This window comes from Oreochromis aureus, linkage group 6 (assembly GCF_013358895.1).
Source record: "Oreochromis aureus strain Israel breed Guangdong linkage group 6, ZZ_aureus, whole genome shotgun sequence".
Taxonomy (NCBI): Eukaryota; Metazoa; Chordata; class Actinopteri; order Cichliformes; family Cichlidae; genus Oreochromis; species Oreochromis aureus.
Genome location: NC_052947.1, coordinates 28,308,258 through 28,325,656, shown reverse-complemented (window position 1 = coordinate 28,325,656; position 17,399 = coordinate 28,308,258). Strand labels below are relative to the sequence as shown.

Genomic DNA, 17,399 nt, shown 5'->3' with positions numbered 1-17,399 from the left:
TTTAAAAAGCCAAATCTGGCAATGGCTACAAGCAGTGTGCATTAGTAGGAAGTTTCCCTGGTTTTAGTTTGACTGCTGCCTGGTTACCCATCAGCGGCAATGCCTTTTTTTTTTCTTTTTTTTTTTTTTTTTTAAACCTTTTCAAGTTAACCCAGACTACTTTGCATAATGACTGGAAACCATTATGCAAACTAAAAGCAGACAGGAAGGAGATAATATATCCAAAGGCCTCGAGATAAGCTAACTGGATACAGATGACATGTAAAAAGCTTAAACTTGTCACCATTTAGGCAAAGATGTTTAAAAATTACCCAGTTTTCCTCTGCATGCCATGGTAAATGGACTGGTAGTTTAGTAGCACTTATTCACCTACAGAGAACTCAGAGATTTTAAATGCTTTTGCTGATCAATCGCACAAACGTCGATGGAGCCTAGTACACCTGACAGTTAATGTGCCAACACGCCTAACCGAATTACGCGGGTGGATGAGTTATTTAAAAACACACCACCTTACTCAGAGTTGTTATGAAGGGGGAAACTAACCAGAGATCAAACAGTAAAAAAATAAATAAACAAACCAGACTGTAAACATGCTCTTAACTTTTCCCATAAAAACCACATTGACCCTTAATGAGTTTTGAAACCTCAGCATGTATCAATAAAGTCATAGTTTGACGACCACTAAAATAGTTTCCATAGTTTTCCAAGAATAGCTACATAGGCAGAGACCACCCCCACTAACTTCATGTCATGTTGTTACATAAACAGGCCTGAAACACGACAGAAACCGTTCAGTTTAGAAAAGATATTCAAGGGTTACTCCTGGTAGGCTTTCAAGAGGTTAATGTTGTAATGCCGTCCATCTTAACTTTGGGATTGAAGTCTAGAGGTTGCCCCTGGATGACTTGAACTGCTGACTTTTGTGGGGATTTCCTGTCTCTGCATTTATCTCTTAAAATTGATCATTGTCTGTAGAAGAGGCAAATAATGTTCTTAAGATGCAAATTATGTGCTTGTAAACGCATGAGGGGGCGTCATAATACCCTGATGTTATAAAAGCAATCTGAAGTGTATTTTTGGACGGGGATTTACAACTGATGGTTTCCAGTGTACGTCTCCCCACGCTGCGTGTATTCATTAAAATCAATTGTTTGATCAACCTCTTTTGGACCATCATTGTTTTACTCTCGTCCTCAATTTCGGACCCGTAACACTTTCAAATTACTATATGACCTAGTCTACGTCCTGAGCCACAGTCTCCTCTCCACTTTAAGAAAAAAGAAAAAAAAAAAATCTTACCTCAGATTTAAAACAGCAACTTTCATCCTTCACAGTATGTTTATGATCATTCAGTTGACTGTATTAGGCATCTATGTATCATTCAAGTCACGCTCACACATTTAATAGGTGCTGACAGTCGTCGTGTGTGTGTGCTCATAGAAACGATACAGTGTCAGTAGACTGTGTTTTTAATGGAGGAAACCTTTGTGCATCAGTCCAAAGCTTTCAAGTTCAGCTGAGGTTTAAAAAAAACCAAAAAAACAATCACAATGGAGCTGAGGAAAAGAAGGCATCATTAAAGACTGATTATCGTTACCCCGGTGATGAGAAAGCAAACCAGGTTAATTAAAATCCAAACATTAAAGTTAAAAAATAAATAATCCACTGGCATGGTTAAAATATTAAGGAAGATGTTGCACATAAAAGGAAAAATGTTAAGAGTCGTCAGTCTGTGACGTTCATACTTAACTTTGCATCTGTGGTCCTTATTTGGCAAGAGGAAGAACATTGCTAGGTTTTTTGCTACATTAACAACACAAAGACTGCACAGTGAAGGAGTTAAAACATTCTTAGTTATCAAGTACCAAAAACCCACACAGAAAGGGGACTTGGTCCAAGGTGTCTTTTAAGATCAGCAGCTGAGGTGAGAGAGGAAGAGCTAGCCAAACTAGCCAATAGCTACATTTAGTCAGAGTGTGTTCAGTTCATCAGTAATCAATAATCAGCACATGAACAAGTTCTTACAAAGAGAATATCCTTTTCCTGTGCAAAGCTCTGAAGGAGGACGCCTGAGGAGATCGTACTGTTCATCGGGTTCTCGTACCGTTGGCTGTGAATGGCAGAAAGTCCTTTGATTCAAACCAGTCAGACCCGAGTCTTCCTCGGTCAGTGCAGATAGCTAGTGTTGTACTGGAAGGAGGCCATCCGAACACGATTACGCAGCCTCTGGATCTCCAGCTCCTGGAAGTAGTCGTCCTCATCGTTCTGGATTATGATTCTTTGCAGTTCGCCGATTTCACGCTCCATCCTGGAACGCAGCTCTCGCTTCATCTTTAGCAGTGCCTGCGGGGGAAAAAAAGAAAAGAAACTGTAAATCTTTAAATTATTTAAATGATTGATAATTTGTGTTTTCTGGCATATAAACTGTGTCTATGTTGTTTGTCCTGCGGTTTCCATGACTACTGTCCAACAACAAAGCACTGTGGTTTATGAGGATCTCTAAGAGTGGACTGGGAATTCAGTGCAACATATTTAGTTTTGATATGCTGCATACCATGTGCAGGAAAATCTGTGGATTCACATGAAATCACATAAAAACTCTACAAAGTTTATACAATTCCCTCTTGATGTCCTACAGCTGGGATCCAGTTCTGTCTTCATCCTGAAAACTTCCCACCAAAAATAATTTCAAATCACTGCATTTCCTTTTATATAAATGCTTTTTATGGTTGTGAGAAACAAAAAAAAAAATAAAAATAAAATAATGTACAGTTGATGCTGCTGCCTGGATTTCACAACTATTTGTTTGTATTTCTGGATGATCACTGTGGTACTGCATCCTCTACCTGCAGAGCATGCAGGTGAGTTTAAAGGGTGCCCTCTGCTGGACCAATAGCGAATCACATTGATTTCTTTAATGCGTTTTGACGGGATCAGGTGCAATTTGAACATTTAATTTTCCTACTTACTAACAAATATTTAAATTAACAATAAGCAGCAGTAACAAGTATATAATTTACCTTTTCTTGAGCTTTTTTCCGAACCTGGATGTCCTGCCGCTCTTGTGCAAGTTTTTCAGCTAGCAGTGAAAACTGAAAGACAGACAGCATGTCACCGACTTCACCTGGAATGGGTGTGTCGTCGCCTTTATTTTGAAATGGCAGAAAGCTGCATCTTACCTGATCTTTATAATAGTTCTCCATGGACTTGATCTGATCCTCGTGTCGTCTCTGCTGTTCCAGTCGCTGCTCCCTGGCGCAAGCTCTCTGCTCTCTCAGCCGATTCTTCTGTATCTCCAAACCCTCGTCGAATAGCTGCCGAAACATCTGCAAACACACACAGACACACTTTAGTCATCCACTCAAATAAGTCCAACCTTTACTGAAGTCTACTTGATGAATAATAAATAATCTACAGCAGTCCAGTAACTATAAATATCTGTTGTAAAATGTAAAACTTTTTTCATTTTCATATTTATCTATTTACAGGGAGCTGCTGAAAATGGGAAAATAAGCTGATGGCTCAAATTTCCTGTACTGCTCCTTTCAAACACCCACACCAGTATTTGATGTTAAGAATTTTTCAGGGCATGTTTCAAACTTTATTGCTTAGAGCCAGAACCAGTCTGGACTCAGAGGACATGGATGAGGGTACAATGGTAGGTCCACTGTAGAAAGTAGAAGCCATCAAATACATCCAGCATTTACAGTTTTACCTTCTTAACTGAGATCACTGGATACATTTCTACTTTTACAGCATTAAAATGTCTTTATGCTGTCACACGGTGAGTTTGTTAATATCACATCAGGCACCAGCATGCACATTTTTAAAACAAACAGGAACATCATGATTATGAGTAAATAATTACTTGTGTCTTTAGTCCTAAACTGTCCCTTCAGTACCCACCCTCTCCTCCTTGGTGCGAGCCCTCATGAGGCGGGCTCGGTGCTGAACATGATATTCGTTGTGGTACTTCTTGGCTCGAGCCATCTGCTGCCTCTGCTCCCTGAGCCTGTTCTGGGTCGACTTCTGCTGCTGGATTCGCTCTTTGAAGTCTCTCTAAAGGATCGAAAGGTCAGTTAGAAAAATGCTGTGCAGCACAGGCAGGTAGAGTCTATGTCCTGCACTCTTCCAACAACAAGGCGCTGCTGCAGAGCCAGTTTGACTTTTATGCCTTTTATGTTGAAAGGTTTGAGAAATGATTTTTACTCAGTGTTTCCAGCTTTCTGGCACCTGCACCAGACGATGTTTGGTTGAAATGTGTGGGACCAGGTTTAGTTTTGGAAAAGAGACAGCAGTGGACTGTAGTGTAACTGTCTGATATGTTAAAGCTCACCAGGCGCCTGCTGTGGTCCTGTCCTTTACGAACGAGCTCAGCCAGCAGATCGTGTTTCCTCTGAGCTTCCTCCAACTGGAAGTTTAATTACATATTTATTAATGAGGCCATTCATCAGATGATCTAGTACAGGCCCAAAATGCACCAGACATGTAATGGCCACTGTCCTACCTCTCTGGAGAGTTTGCTGCGATGTCGACTGTGATTGGACGACATGGCGTGGAGTCTGTCCACCTGCTGCATTTGCTGCTCCCACATTCGACCCAGGGCGTGAGGTGAGATTTGAAGGTGAGGCAACTCGTCCCAGAGCACCGGGAGTAGCTCATTCTCCATTATTCTCACTGCAGAGACACAGGGAGCACAGAGAAGAACATTTATTTAATGTTTGTGACAAACCAACAAAATGCGTACTTCAATGCAATCCTCCATCAACATGTCTGTCTCATTTATAAGACTCCATGGATGGCATTTACTACAATAAGAATAAAAGTTATACCCATTCCAGAGCAGATTAACCAGAAACTTGAGTGTCTAATTGGATTAAGTCTTTTTCTGTTTACAACTCAAACACCGGCTCAACAGGGAAGCCAACATCAAAGCATCGGACCAGGTGTGTGCGCCTTTTTATGTGGGGCTTTACAGGAATGTCATTACTTGTCCTGTATTGGAACACTTTTCATCTTTTCTTCAGTCTTCCATACTGTCAACAGAGACAGTTTCTAAAGTTAGACATAGTGAGTAGCTCTTCAGAAGGACTGAAGGTTTGAGAAGGACATCATCAGGTTTACATGTCAACATCATCTGCCTACACGCCCAAGAGGTGGAAACTGCAGCCACCACAAAGTCACAAGATACTCAACATTTATGTCTGGAAAAACTACCACAAATTACAGGAAATGCAGCTGACGATTCTCTCTCTTTTTTGAATCTCATATAGAAACCTGTGGCTCAAAAAGAGATAGTAGTCAATAGATGCATCCCCAAGGAACCCAGTGAAGAAACTAGATTAAACAAAAACTCAAAACCACTCAAAACTAAGAGTACAAGACTGCAAGACAACTGTCACGCAAAATTAAACTAACTCTCTGTTTAGAAGTGGTGCAAATGATGTAAATGTTATTTATCGGCGAACTGAAATCTGGTATGAGTGTGCAGTCATTATCCGAGGATCACAGGATATAGGATATTTCCTAAAGCATTACTTTCCTTGACCTCATTCCTTTTTCTAGCGAAGTCGGGGGGGGGGGGGTTAAAGAAAGACAGACACTAACAGGGGTTCACTTCCACACAACAAAAGCAAATACAGAAAGAAAAGTCGCAATGTTTGAGTGTAACAATAGTATGTGTTTTTGGTCGGTACTGTTGCCATGGCGACAAGGAAGTAATGGACCAACCATCAGGTCAGTTCAGATGCACACGGGAGTTGGTGAATGATCTACTTCCATCTAATTTGGATTCTCTGTGCATCGCTATGAATGATTTACACAGCCAAACCTGTGTAATAGTCATGCGTAACATGTGATATTAGCAGTGTGGAAGATACACAGATATTGCAATACCTCTGTATCTATTTATTGGTGAATGTCCACAAATGTTTCAGGCTAGCCTCTTCATCTTCATTCTTAGCATCAAACAGCAATCCACTGACAAACGGAAACAACAAACACACTCACCAAAAGAGAATCACTGCCTCAGCATGCCCAAATCTTCTGAATTTAGACCCATCACCAAAACGCTTTTATTTCTGCATCCCCATTTTTTTTTAAATATCTGTTTCTCAATCTAGAATCGATTTGCCAAACGTTCCATATCTTCAACCATCTAGAGGCTATGAAGTTATAAAGCTATTGTACATTAGCATCCTCACATTAACTTACAGACCTTCAAGTGAGCAGTGATCACACTCAGCAAGATGCCACATAAAGATTAAAGTAGAAAACTCTTTCTAAGCTTTGCTGTACATCATTCAACTATACTCAAGTACTCTGAACTCCATCCTCCACTCCACCCTCTCCTGTGATTTACCATCTGTAGACAAGCTTCATACAGTCAGTCTTTTTGTTTCTCAGCTCTTTTTTTCTGATGCATTTCAGAAAAGCTCCACAGTACACAGTAGATGAGGAGGCCCTTCAGCTGATGAAGACCTGCCCAATGTCCAACAGAAAGTGCTGCAGCAGCAAACACACTCGGTGTCCTTACCTCTGAACCTACCAGAAGTGCTGCTTCAGTGATTATCAGAGGGCCAGCCAACCCGAAGCCAGAAATACGAACATTCATTCATTCATTCATTCATTAAACCCAAACGCTGGTTAATGCTAAAGCTGAGTGATCACAGCCAAACAGAACAGTTTCCAAACCCTCAGCCTCACCCAAGGCACAGTGATAACATACATGAGGGATGTGGATCATTGTTTAACTGTAATTCTGCTGCAGAGTTGTTTCATACACGAGTAACATTTACTTTGGTAATAAAGAAAACAGTAAAGTACAAAGAAAGCAGATAAGAACAGTTTTGCTCAATAGTCATGACAAAAAAAAAATATTTCAATATGCCGCTTTGTGGAGGAAACTCATTTTTAACACCAACTTCAATTTCAGTGTTTTGAGAAAAATGTAATGTTATAATGCCGCAGTGTACAATATACACATCAGTCCAAGCAACAGTGACTACGAGACATGTTTAATATACACGGGCTCTGCCTTGAAAGATAAGATGTATGTTATTTATCCCAAAAGTTGGTCAATGTGATAAATAAAGTCTGAACTTACTTGATGGAGCTTTCCTGGGAGCCTCCAGTCGTCTCTGTCCTGGTGTGGTTTGTGCAGTGCGCTGTGATTTATGCTGAGCTTTCAGTTTAGCCGGTGAGGGTCTGGGGTCTGGTGAAACATCCTTTAGTATGGCCTCTCTGTATTCTCGCTCCTGCACACACACAGTCCCAGTTTAGTAAACGAGAACAAACGACTCTACACTCTGAACTAAACAGAAGGATTCACAGAGATTAATAAAACTGCTTTTTTAACATTTTGACATATTGCTTTAAAAGTGAAATCTTGTTGTTTATGTTTAGAAAAGTCTTAACGAAGCCAGTTTCTATTTTTCTAGTTTAATCTTGAATAACTTTTTTTCCCCATTTACTTATTTGGAAATTTTCTTTGAATGCATCCCAAAACATTTACTGCACCATAGTTCACTGATTTTTTTGTATAAATAGAATAAACTTTGTATTCTCTGTGAACCAAAATGCTTTTCCCTCCGCATACATTAGAGATTTTATCTACTTATGTTATCTCAAAGGTGTACCTATTTTTAGAATATACCTTTTTTCTTTCTTTTCTTTATTTGGACCCAGGGTAGGTTTTACTCTTACTTTACTTTTTAAATAATTAAATAATCTTTAACAGAAAACCTATAACTTACAGCTTCCCGAGCTTTGATGCGTGCCTTATCTAACTCTTTACGTTCTTTTTCTTCATATCTTTTAAGCTCCTCCTCGTAGGCTTCGTTCTCCAGATACTGAAAAAGAGAAATAATCATTTAATTTTCAAAGCATATGAAAGTAGAGCAGGGCGATATGACCAAAAATACTTATCACGATATACATTTGAAAATTTGCGATAACGATATAACCTACGATATAATTGACACTAGACAAAATACTTTACAACTCCACAACTTTATTAGTGGAAAAAAAAACCCATCAATGTATTTTCACTTAAACAAGCAGCTGTTTTTTACATGCATTAAAGTTACATAAAAATTTAACAGTGCAAATGCAAATTCCTTGCTGACGGTTTAACCAAAAGGCATTTCCAGTGGAAATTGGCCGACATATCCTCAGCATAACCATGTATAATGTCCACAAAACTTAAAAAGAGGTTATAGACACACAATACGGTAATATTATGTTGAAGCACAGTACGTATCACTCCGCGAGGCGCCTGCCTACGATAGCCGTAATGCTCCGACAATCCATCAAGCCGTGCGGCTTCGTAGCTTAGCAAAGTTGTACTAAAACATTTGACAGATTTTCGAGCGCCGTGTTCCACATAAAATTGTTTCGAGGTCAGTAAACACAACCAGAATTCATACATAAGGCACACGGGATTATAAGAGGCACTGTCGATTTTCAGAAAAATCAAAGGATTGATTTTAAGTGTGCCGTATTTTCCAAACAACAAAGTAATAACGACGGCCCGCTAGCATGCGCTACCAAAAATAGTGCTTTGTTGTGTATCTGACGGACGAAAGCTAAACCAGTTCCACACCACGGAAGTTGCAGCATTTTTACAAACCAATTCTGGTTCATCCGTTTCATTCAACGATCCGCTTTCGCTCTTCTCATTCTCCGTCGCCGCCATGCTTTTTCCGCCATGTGCGTATGAAAACAAAGGAACTGCGCATGCGCATTTTACCCATATTCTATCGCGATATTTAATTTTCTTATCGTTGCCCAACATTATATCAGTATTACCGTGAACGGTCTGATATGGCCCAGCCCTATATGAAAGTAATCAAGCAACTTCACCATTTCTGGTTGTATATTTTCCTTGTTTAAAATATTGCTCACATTTGTGTATGGCATCTTTAAATTTGCACAGTATATTTGCCAAATATGGCCTTTTTTTTCAGTTGCAAAAACGTTCATGACTAAACTTGATCATTACTGTCCTTTAACTCAGCGGTCCCCAACCTTTTTTGCGCCACGGACCGGTTTATGCCCGACAATATTTTCACGGATCGGCAATGAGGTGTCGCGGATGAATACAACAAAATAAAACTAGTGCCGGTACCGAAAAAAAGAAGACTTATTCATAACACACGTGAAAAGACCCAGGAAAACCGAGTTAACGATAAAACGATAACAAAATAACGTTGAAAACCGATAAAAACCCTGAAAACCATACATTTCACACCTGAGCCTCAACTCTCGCGGCCCGGTACCAAACGACTCACGGACCGGTACCGGTCCGAGGCCCGGGGGTTGGGGACCGCTGCTTTAACTACACTTAAAAGTCAGTTTAGCATTTAATTGATTATCTTTGACTTGGCATATTGTCATGTAATATTTAGTGCACTAGTACTGTATTAATACCTTGTCATGTTTTCTGTGAGATGATCTGTGGTGTAGCTCTCCTCGCCTTGATCGATCAGACGCTGTGAGGTTGGACTGTCTCCCATCATCCAAGCTAAGAGCCTCTGCCATCACATCCTCCAGCTGTCCCTGCAGGGAGCGACGGACTCGTGGAGGGGAAGGGGATAAGGAGCGTGCTCGGTGGGTAGACTCAAAATCAGGTGCTCCTGAAACCGTTAAATGTATATTTCACCAATTTCATTAATTTGCATGAGATCCGGAATGGTTAAGATAGTATTTTCTAAGAACAATATAAAGACCTACAACAAGATTTTTAAAATCAACTGGAAATCCTTTTTTCACCAACCAGGCAATGTGATGTGGTAAAAATTAATAATAAAAGTTGTGGCATTTGTTAGTAGTTTACTGTCAAAATTGAAAAGAACAACAACAAAGTTTGTGCTCAAAATTGTGTGCACACCTGTGTCCTGTCTTGACGTCCTGCGACGCTCCATGATGCTGTCGCTGTGGTGCGACTGCTTGTCCTCCTCTCTGACCTCGGTGGACTCTCCAGTTTCCCCCAGAACTCGTTTAAGCATCTACATTAATTACACAAGACTTAAAATATCGTAACAAGCACTCACTCGAGAACAGTGACACAGCTGAGTTGTGAACTCGCTGATCACTTTGATCAACTAAATGCAAACACACCTGATCGAGTTCCTCTAGTCGATGGGAGAGGTTTTCAGATATCTCATGCAACTCTTGTTCTGCCTGCTTGTTCCTTTTTCGATTATAAGACAGAGGCTCTTCAAAATCCTCTTGTGCTGTCTTGCTACTGCTTGGCCAGGGCAATAATATACAGCATAAAGAAGATAGTTAGGAAATCAAAAACATAACATTTACCACACTGCCTCCACATAACAATCTAAATCTGTGATAGATTCTGTTTTTTTCCCATAGCTTTCTTCTATTCTGTTTACCTCTCAGGGTGAGTTAGAAAGTCTTCCTTGAGAGCAGTTCTTTCTCTGCAATGTATCCTTCTGTCCTTTAATCTTCGTGTGCAACTCAAATCCTCCTCATCTTCCTCTTCAGTGTCTGGGGGAGAAGGGGTGGCAGGTGTCGTCCCATCTTGCAGGGTGAGGAAGAGCACATCTGGTTGTGTTCGGAATAAAACCCTCCTGGGACCTCCGTTAGTCGGCTAAGAAAAGAAAGAAGAAAAGCATCAATGTGACTTAAACAGTGTATCTGAGTATTATTGTACATGCGAATTAACCACCACATCTAGCACACAAGTTTACAATTTACCATTAGATGGTATATTAAAACTGTAAAATTGGTACAAGTGAAGAGGCTTACTGCTTGTGCTCTCACCTCCAGCGTCTCTCCCTCCACTTCTGTCTCAGCTCTCTGCTGGCTGGTTGAAGATTTCTCACTTACAGCTGAAAATTAAACAAAACTATGTGATGCTTCACTTAATCTCCAATCATGTTTTCACCACTTTCATCACAATTCACTTGAAATTGTGTCGACTGTGGTGTGCTTTGACTCACCAGGGGACTGGCAGTGGGTAGGAGACTGTAGTCCATTAGTTTCAGCCACTAGTTTTGAGGTCTGTGAAAAGAGGAGTGAGAAATTGAGGAGAAAGCGTAAAGAGCTTTACTCAAAACTGAGCAGAAGTCATTAACATTCATTACAAAGATTTAGATTTAGCACTAAACATAATCTGCAGCATTCAAAACTCAACTCTATAAAATAATCAGAAACCTAAGAAGGCTTTTTAGAACCTAATATAAGGGCTGATAATCAAAGTACAAAAAAACTACTCAGAAGAAAGATAAGGGAAAATTAACTTGGTGCTTATTTCTGTGTACTTTGTGCTGTAGAAGGTCAGACTCACGTCAGGACCTGTTAGCATAGATAGTTTTACAGATCACAACAGTGTAAACATGGCACTTCCTGATTCCAGAGACTTCCTCATTAAGTGATGAACAGATGTAAACCGAATTGAAACATGCTGGAAAAATGCAAATCTTTTAGCAGATATCGTTCTGCTTGCAGACCTTTGAATGTAACCCATAAACTTGTTTTCTGTTACAACAGATATTCAAAACACAAATATATATAAAGGTTCAGCAAGTGAATGTTGAAGACGTTCAGAAAATGTGAACGTCAAAATGAAGTGCATTACTGGAGTAACTTATGTTGTCAAAAAAGCCAAGTCAGCATAAGCTCATCCTTCCTTTATTTGAATTGGAATCACCAAAGTGTGAAGTGTGTGTATGATAGGAAAAGTGTAGAATATTAACATAACACACTGGCTGTAAAACTTTGCATGTCATTTAACACTGCAGTTCACAGCAGACAGAACACATAAAACACTTCAACCTTATCATACTACATTTAAAGGATACCTCTGTAGTCATGAGGCTGACTTCCTCCTCTGTGTGCTGTTCTTTGACACCAGCAGCTGTGGGGATTTGATCGGGTAAGTGAGGGCCTACAATGGGAGTGTGGGGAGTGTTGGACTGGTTTGGTGGCTGCAGTGCAATGGCTGAGTATATCGGTTCAGTCTGTGGAGCTTTATCATTGTCCACAGGACCAGAGGTGGTTGCTGCATCTGAGGTTGGGGGAGGGACAGCCAGTCCTTGGATTAAACAAACAAACAAACAAACAAACAAAAAACCAAGAAGACTTTTTTTTTTAACCAGTGATGACCTTAGAATCTTTTATAATTCTTTGTAGTAATAAACAAATTTAAAAAAGCATCTGATGGTAGAGACAGCGGGTCACCTGGACTTTTAATAAAGCATCAAACTGCCCATGTCTTCTTATACATTTCCAAAATATCAAACACAAAAAAAATTGAAAAAAACTGTGGAAAATTATTATTTTTTTGTTATATGCACAAAGAAATAAAGTATTATCCCCAAAACAATCACTGATTGCAAAGCAAGCCTTACCTTCTTTTTTATCTATGAATGTGCGCGCAGACACACCCAGCCCAATGAGCTCGCTGGCTGATCCCACCTCCTCACCATTCCAAGAGTGGATGGATTGTTTACTGGACTGGACGGCAGATCTGAATAATGAGAACATTCAAACTGTATCAGATTAATTACCGACAAGTTTTTGACTTTAACAAGCCGCCTCTGTAATCTTCACAGCACATGCGTATCTCTCTTTCTCAGATGATTAGAGTGGGTAACCCACAAGGACACATTTCTACTAAATTCAACTGCAGCACAAGAAGTCTAGAAATAGTTGAACTTAGACATTAAAATGTCAGTTAATTATATTTTTAAGATACAAGGCTTAGAAAAGATTACCAGTATTTTTAACAGGTGTGGAGCATGACTCAGACACGTGCTGTATCAGCACTTTTGTTCGTTTCTTCTGATTATTATTATTAAAAAACATGAATATTAACAGTTCTGAAGAGAATGAATAAAGCAGCGGTAGAAGCAGCACCATAAAAGAACAACTCAAACATGTTTTGATGTCTTTCATCTATTATGACAGCCATTAACATTTTATTATTTACACTGCTGTTAAAAGGCTGCTGTGTCAACAGGGCATAGAGCAGGATGTGCACTAAAGCTGAATGATGGCGGTCTGAGTCATCAATATCAGACCTGTCTGTCAGTGGTGTTTTGGTTCATGGGAAGAAAACAAACAGTAATATTCTTTTACATTGCACTGAGACTTGTGTAAAGTCTATAAAACATGTCTGTGCTTACTCTGCACTCGATGACAAGGACGCCACCTCCAGCTTTGTCTCCTTCTGCTCTGTAGCATCACATCCAGGCGGATCATTGATGTCAACCGGTGCATCCTCACTGAGACTGCCATTCTGCTCCTCTGAAAAACATGAATTTTGCAAACGACAGAGGTAGAAACAGAAAAGGCACTAATTAAAAAGAGAACGCAAAAGTAGTCATTACAACATGTTTCATGGAAATTTAAAGAGAAACAAACTCATACCCAACAACCCCCCTCGCCAAATGTCAAACTGTTAACCTCAAAGAGTCACAGTTATAAATATCTGACGAACACTAAAAAAAGATGGATTGTAATTTTACTACTTATCTACTATATTCTAACAAAGACAGGCAGGAGTGCAGCTTTTCATGCCTCCTAACCAAACGCATTTTATAATGTATAAAAACATTACAAAAGTCCTTTAAAAACACTAAGGTGTGACACTATAGGCATTTGAAGTCATATACTTTTAATTACCTTTCAAAGTAAAAGTCAATGAGGAAAAGATGAGGGAAAAGCAACAATTTTATTTTCCTACCACTGTTCTGCGACCCGTCATTTATCTCCTCGTTGAGATATTCCAAGAGGCCATCAAAGATTTCCAAGAGGTTCTTAATAGACTCTTTATCCCCTCTGACAACATTTTCTCCTGAAAACAAACATACTCATTAAATGTCTTGTTTCTGCAACATCTGTCATGCAGTGCAAATGAAACTAATTTCATTATGATCTCAAGTTCATTCAGGTTAATGTTACGCAGATGTGAAACAGTGAATCATATTTGCTCTTCTCTGACACGCACATTCAAAATTTTTGACCTATATTATCAAGTCTTTGTTTTTACAAATAATTTTTTTTCTCTTACCTATAATATGTGAGAGGCTGATTTGAAGGTAATCCAAGGACAGAGAATCAATCACACACTGGACATTGTGGACATCCTCCTCTTGACTACATGGCACTGCAATATAATCTGAACATATAAAAACAAACAAACATCTGATTAACCAAATGCTGAATGAAGACCACAGAAATGTGCATACATGCTCAACTTTGCCCTTTAACTTAACAATAAAAAAAACAGGGTCTTGGAAAGCAATCTTACAAAACTAATCTCCCAACTGAAGTCATAATCGAACTGTGCAATAATTTTATTTGAATTTGAGTTACAACTTTGGCTTCCACATACAATGAAAATTAAACAATTATTGTTCTGTATTATATGTTTTGCAATAATTCGCTCATTTCCCTTTAAGCACATCTTTTCTTTTACTTTTGTCGCTCCATGAAAGTTCAGTTAACTCCCACTAGGCTGTGGCAAGTGCAGTCCAGATCACCTTTTACAAAAACAAAAACAAAAATGTAGTTGAATTGGTTTTTGTTTATAAATTTTTAATAATCCAGATTTTTCTCAAATACTGTGAGTACTTTTGTTAAATGATTGTAATCTCAGTATTGATTAAAAAATTGTAAATTTAATTAATGCCATAGTCAGAAAGCCTTAACTCACAGTACTGATAACTCTGGAACTGGAATTTCAATCTTAAGACTGCAGCCCCCCTACTTGATTACATGAATACCTGCAACAGTAATGCCCCCCATGCTCCGCCATCTATAGACATTAGACATGTCAAAATCTCAAAATACTGAGTTACGAAGGTATGAACAGTGACATTTTTTACAATTTTTCTTTAGAAAAATGTCCAAGGGGACATCTGCCAGATCTGTAACTTCCTCTTACCTGGAACTTTCTCCCCCAGGATGTTCTCATACAGGGCAATGAAAACATCTGCATCACAGTCCGTAAGTTTCTTCAGCCTCAGGTTTACGTGACACTTGCTGAGAAGATCATTTGCCACATCAACCCAATCTGTAGACAAAAAGGGAAGTCATGTTCATTCATATAACAGCAAATCGAGAACTTATTTATCTGACGCAATCATGGAGTATAAAAGAAATTAAAAAAGCAGAATTCATGTCATCACTTCGCGTGGAAAACTGACTTTAATAAAAAAACAAAAAACAAAACAAAACATCAAGGTTATCGTGCATGAAGAGTTTTTTTTTCTCAAAGATATTTTTTATTGATTTAAAGCAACAAAGAAAAACAGATACACTCAGAATTGTTAAACAACAAACAAGTTTCACAGTGAGTGCATGAAGAGTTTAATTAACTTTTGTATAACTCATTTAATGACATGAAGTGGTTGTTCTATCACAACGCCTTTTAAGTTTGCCTCAACCATGACCGCCCGAAAACTTAAGTCTGAGAGCGGGGCGGGGTAGTCTTCACCTACTATCCACACTAGCCGCCGGCTAAAACTGTTGATTTGATGGGAACAAATTAAGTTTTAAATAAATAGCATCGGTAGTCGTATCTTGTCCTGAAATCAAGAAACTATCTAAATTTGTCTGCCATCTGTTTCGTTATATTTTACGTTTTTTACGCAACTTCACCGGCTAAGTCAACTCAAAAGTAGCTAGCTAAGACTGCTAATGTTTGCTAACACGAACGTGGACATTTTAAGAAAACAACAAAAGCAGAGCCCACGTTTTCATCTCTAGTTCTCTCTATAATATATGGATGAATCGCTTATACCATCCAGGCTCACTGACAAGTGAGAAGTCACAACTTTAACCGTATGCTAGCGTTAGCTCTAAGTCAGCGTTACGTGTCATTAGCTTTCCTCGGAGTTGGAGGGTCTTCTGCCTTACCTCTCTCTCCCTCCTGGGTTCCCATGAAACAGCTGTTTGCAGCAGGCAACTGGAGCTCACAAACAACCGACTAGCTGTAAAAGACAGTTCTGTAAACGCCTGGACCGAGTGCTACGATCCGTTTTGTTGTGGTTTTCGGTAACTGGGAGAAGGAACCATCGTTTGAAAGTGAAAACTCTTCTGATTGGACATTAGCTCGTTCTTTGTTTCCGGAAGTGCCTTTCGATTGGTACGTACCGCCCCCTACTGGTACCAATACTCCAACCTCCATAGAGAATGACAACAACAGTACCACGAGGGGTAGGATTACAAGTGGGCACAAGATGCTTAAGATATAGCTAGGAGGAAGGAGGAAAAGTGGAAGACCACTAAAAAACTAAATAGTAAATGGACTTATACAGCTGCTTTCTACTCAATGGAGCACTCAAAGCACTAACGCAAGTATCATTCACCCAATCACAAAGTGGTCACGATCGCATTCTGATGGATGCATGGGAAGGGGGAGGGTTACTTCAGCTTAAGAATACTTCAGTAGCTACACAGCTTGAGGAGTCAAGGATCAATTTACTGACCTTCCATTGGTAAATAACCCAGTCTACCATCTAGCCACATCCACTCAAGCTTTGTGGTGTAGTGAAAATAAAAGAAAAATGCACTCTGACATTCATGTGGATGTTACTTTGACACGTACCACCCACCAAAACATTGTTGCAGAAGAAACACACTCCCCACAGCATTTGCTCTTCCTTACGTCAGAGGGAGGATGAAGCTCTCTACACTGGAAAAACCTACCCAGGAACAATTCAAGTAACAGAGTGAACACTGAACTGCAACGCTGCAGCTCACATAACCTTAAAAATCTGTTGTCCGTATCTAGTGTTATACACCACAGGATGCAGATATTGACACAGATAAACAGGTTGGAGCTGCTTAGGCAGCATGAAGGCTTTAAATGTAGGGACTATGACTGATAAGGAAACAGCGCTGGTATGATGGAGATATGATGGAGAAAAGGAAGGTAGATATATTGTGTGTTCAGGAAACCGGGTGGAAGGGAAGGAAAGCCAGGAGCATTGGAGGTGAATTCAAGCTGTCCTACTGTGGTGCAGATAGGGTTGGGGTATTTAAAGAGTGTTTTGGAGGTGAAGAGAGAGTAAACAGGACAGAGGATGTTGAATATGGAGCTTCCAGGCAAAAGAAAAGAGGGAGAGAAGATTCATCAGTGTAGCAAAGGAGGACATGCAGAGAGTTGGTGTGACAGAAGAGGATACTGGGGATAGATAAATGATCCACTGTGGTTACCCATACAGTGAGCACAAGAAAGAAGAAGATAAAATGAACAACCCAAGAAAACATTATTCAGAGAGAAATAAAGGTGAAGGATTAACTAAACAAAAACACTGAATTAAAGCCCAACACTGAGCTTTTGCACAACATTGTAAGATGAAATACTGGTAACATGTTAGTGCCTTAAAATAACACTTTGGATTCTGCTTTAAATAACTAAAGGTAAA

At 39.5% G+C, this 17,399-nt stretch overlaps 1 protein-coding gene across 5 annotated transcripts; it reads right to left on the bottom strand.

Annotated features, from left to right (window-relative positions):
* Window positions 1-1,451: 1,451 nt before the first annotated feature.
* LOC116311810 (centrosomal protein of 95 kDa) lies at window positions 1,452-16,075 on the bottom strand. 5 transcript variants are annotated; one of them, XM_039614011.1, is made up of 21 exons: window positions 15,886-16,075; window positions 14,912-15,040; window positions 14,036-14,143; window positions 13,709-13,819; window positions 13,149-13,269; window positions 12,372-12,490; window positions 11,823-12,055; window positions 10,962-11,022; window positions 10,768-10,850; window positions 10,392-10,609; window positions 10,120-10,249; window positions 9,890-10,007; window positions 9,430-9,635; window positions 7,779-7,850; window positions 7,106-7,256; window positions 4,508-4,677; window positions 4,337-4,411; window positions 3,907-4,059; window positions 3,180-3,326; window positions 3,021-3,092; window positions 1,452-2,343 (listed from the first exon to the last, which is right to left on the bottom strand). In XM_039614011.1, the coding sequence occupies exons 1-21, from the start codon at window positions 15,908-15,910 to the stop codon at window positions 2,167-2,169; spliced, it is 2,679 nt and encodes an 892-aa protein (XP_039469945.1). In that variant the 5' UTR covers window positions 15,911-16,075; the 3' UTR covers window positions 1,452-2,166. The 5 variants fall into 5 exon arrangements, with proteins under 5 accessions (XP_039469945.1, XP_031584882.1, XP_031584885.1 ...); XM_031729022.2 differs by having other exon boundaries at window positions 7,755-7,850; window positions 15,886-16,074; XM_031729025.2 differs by having other exon boundaries at window positions 7,755-7,850; window positions 11,823-12,028; window positions 15,886-16,074.
* Window positions 16,076-17,399: the final 1,324 nt, after the last annotated feature.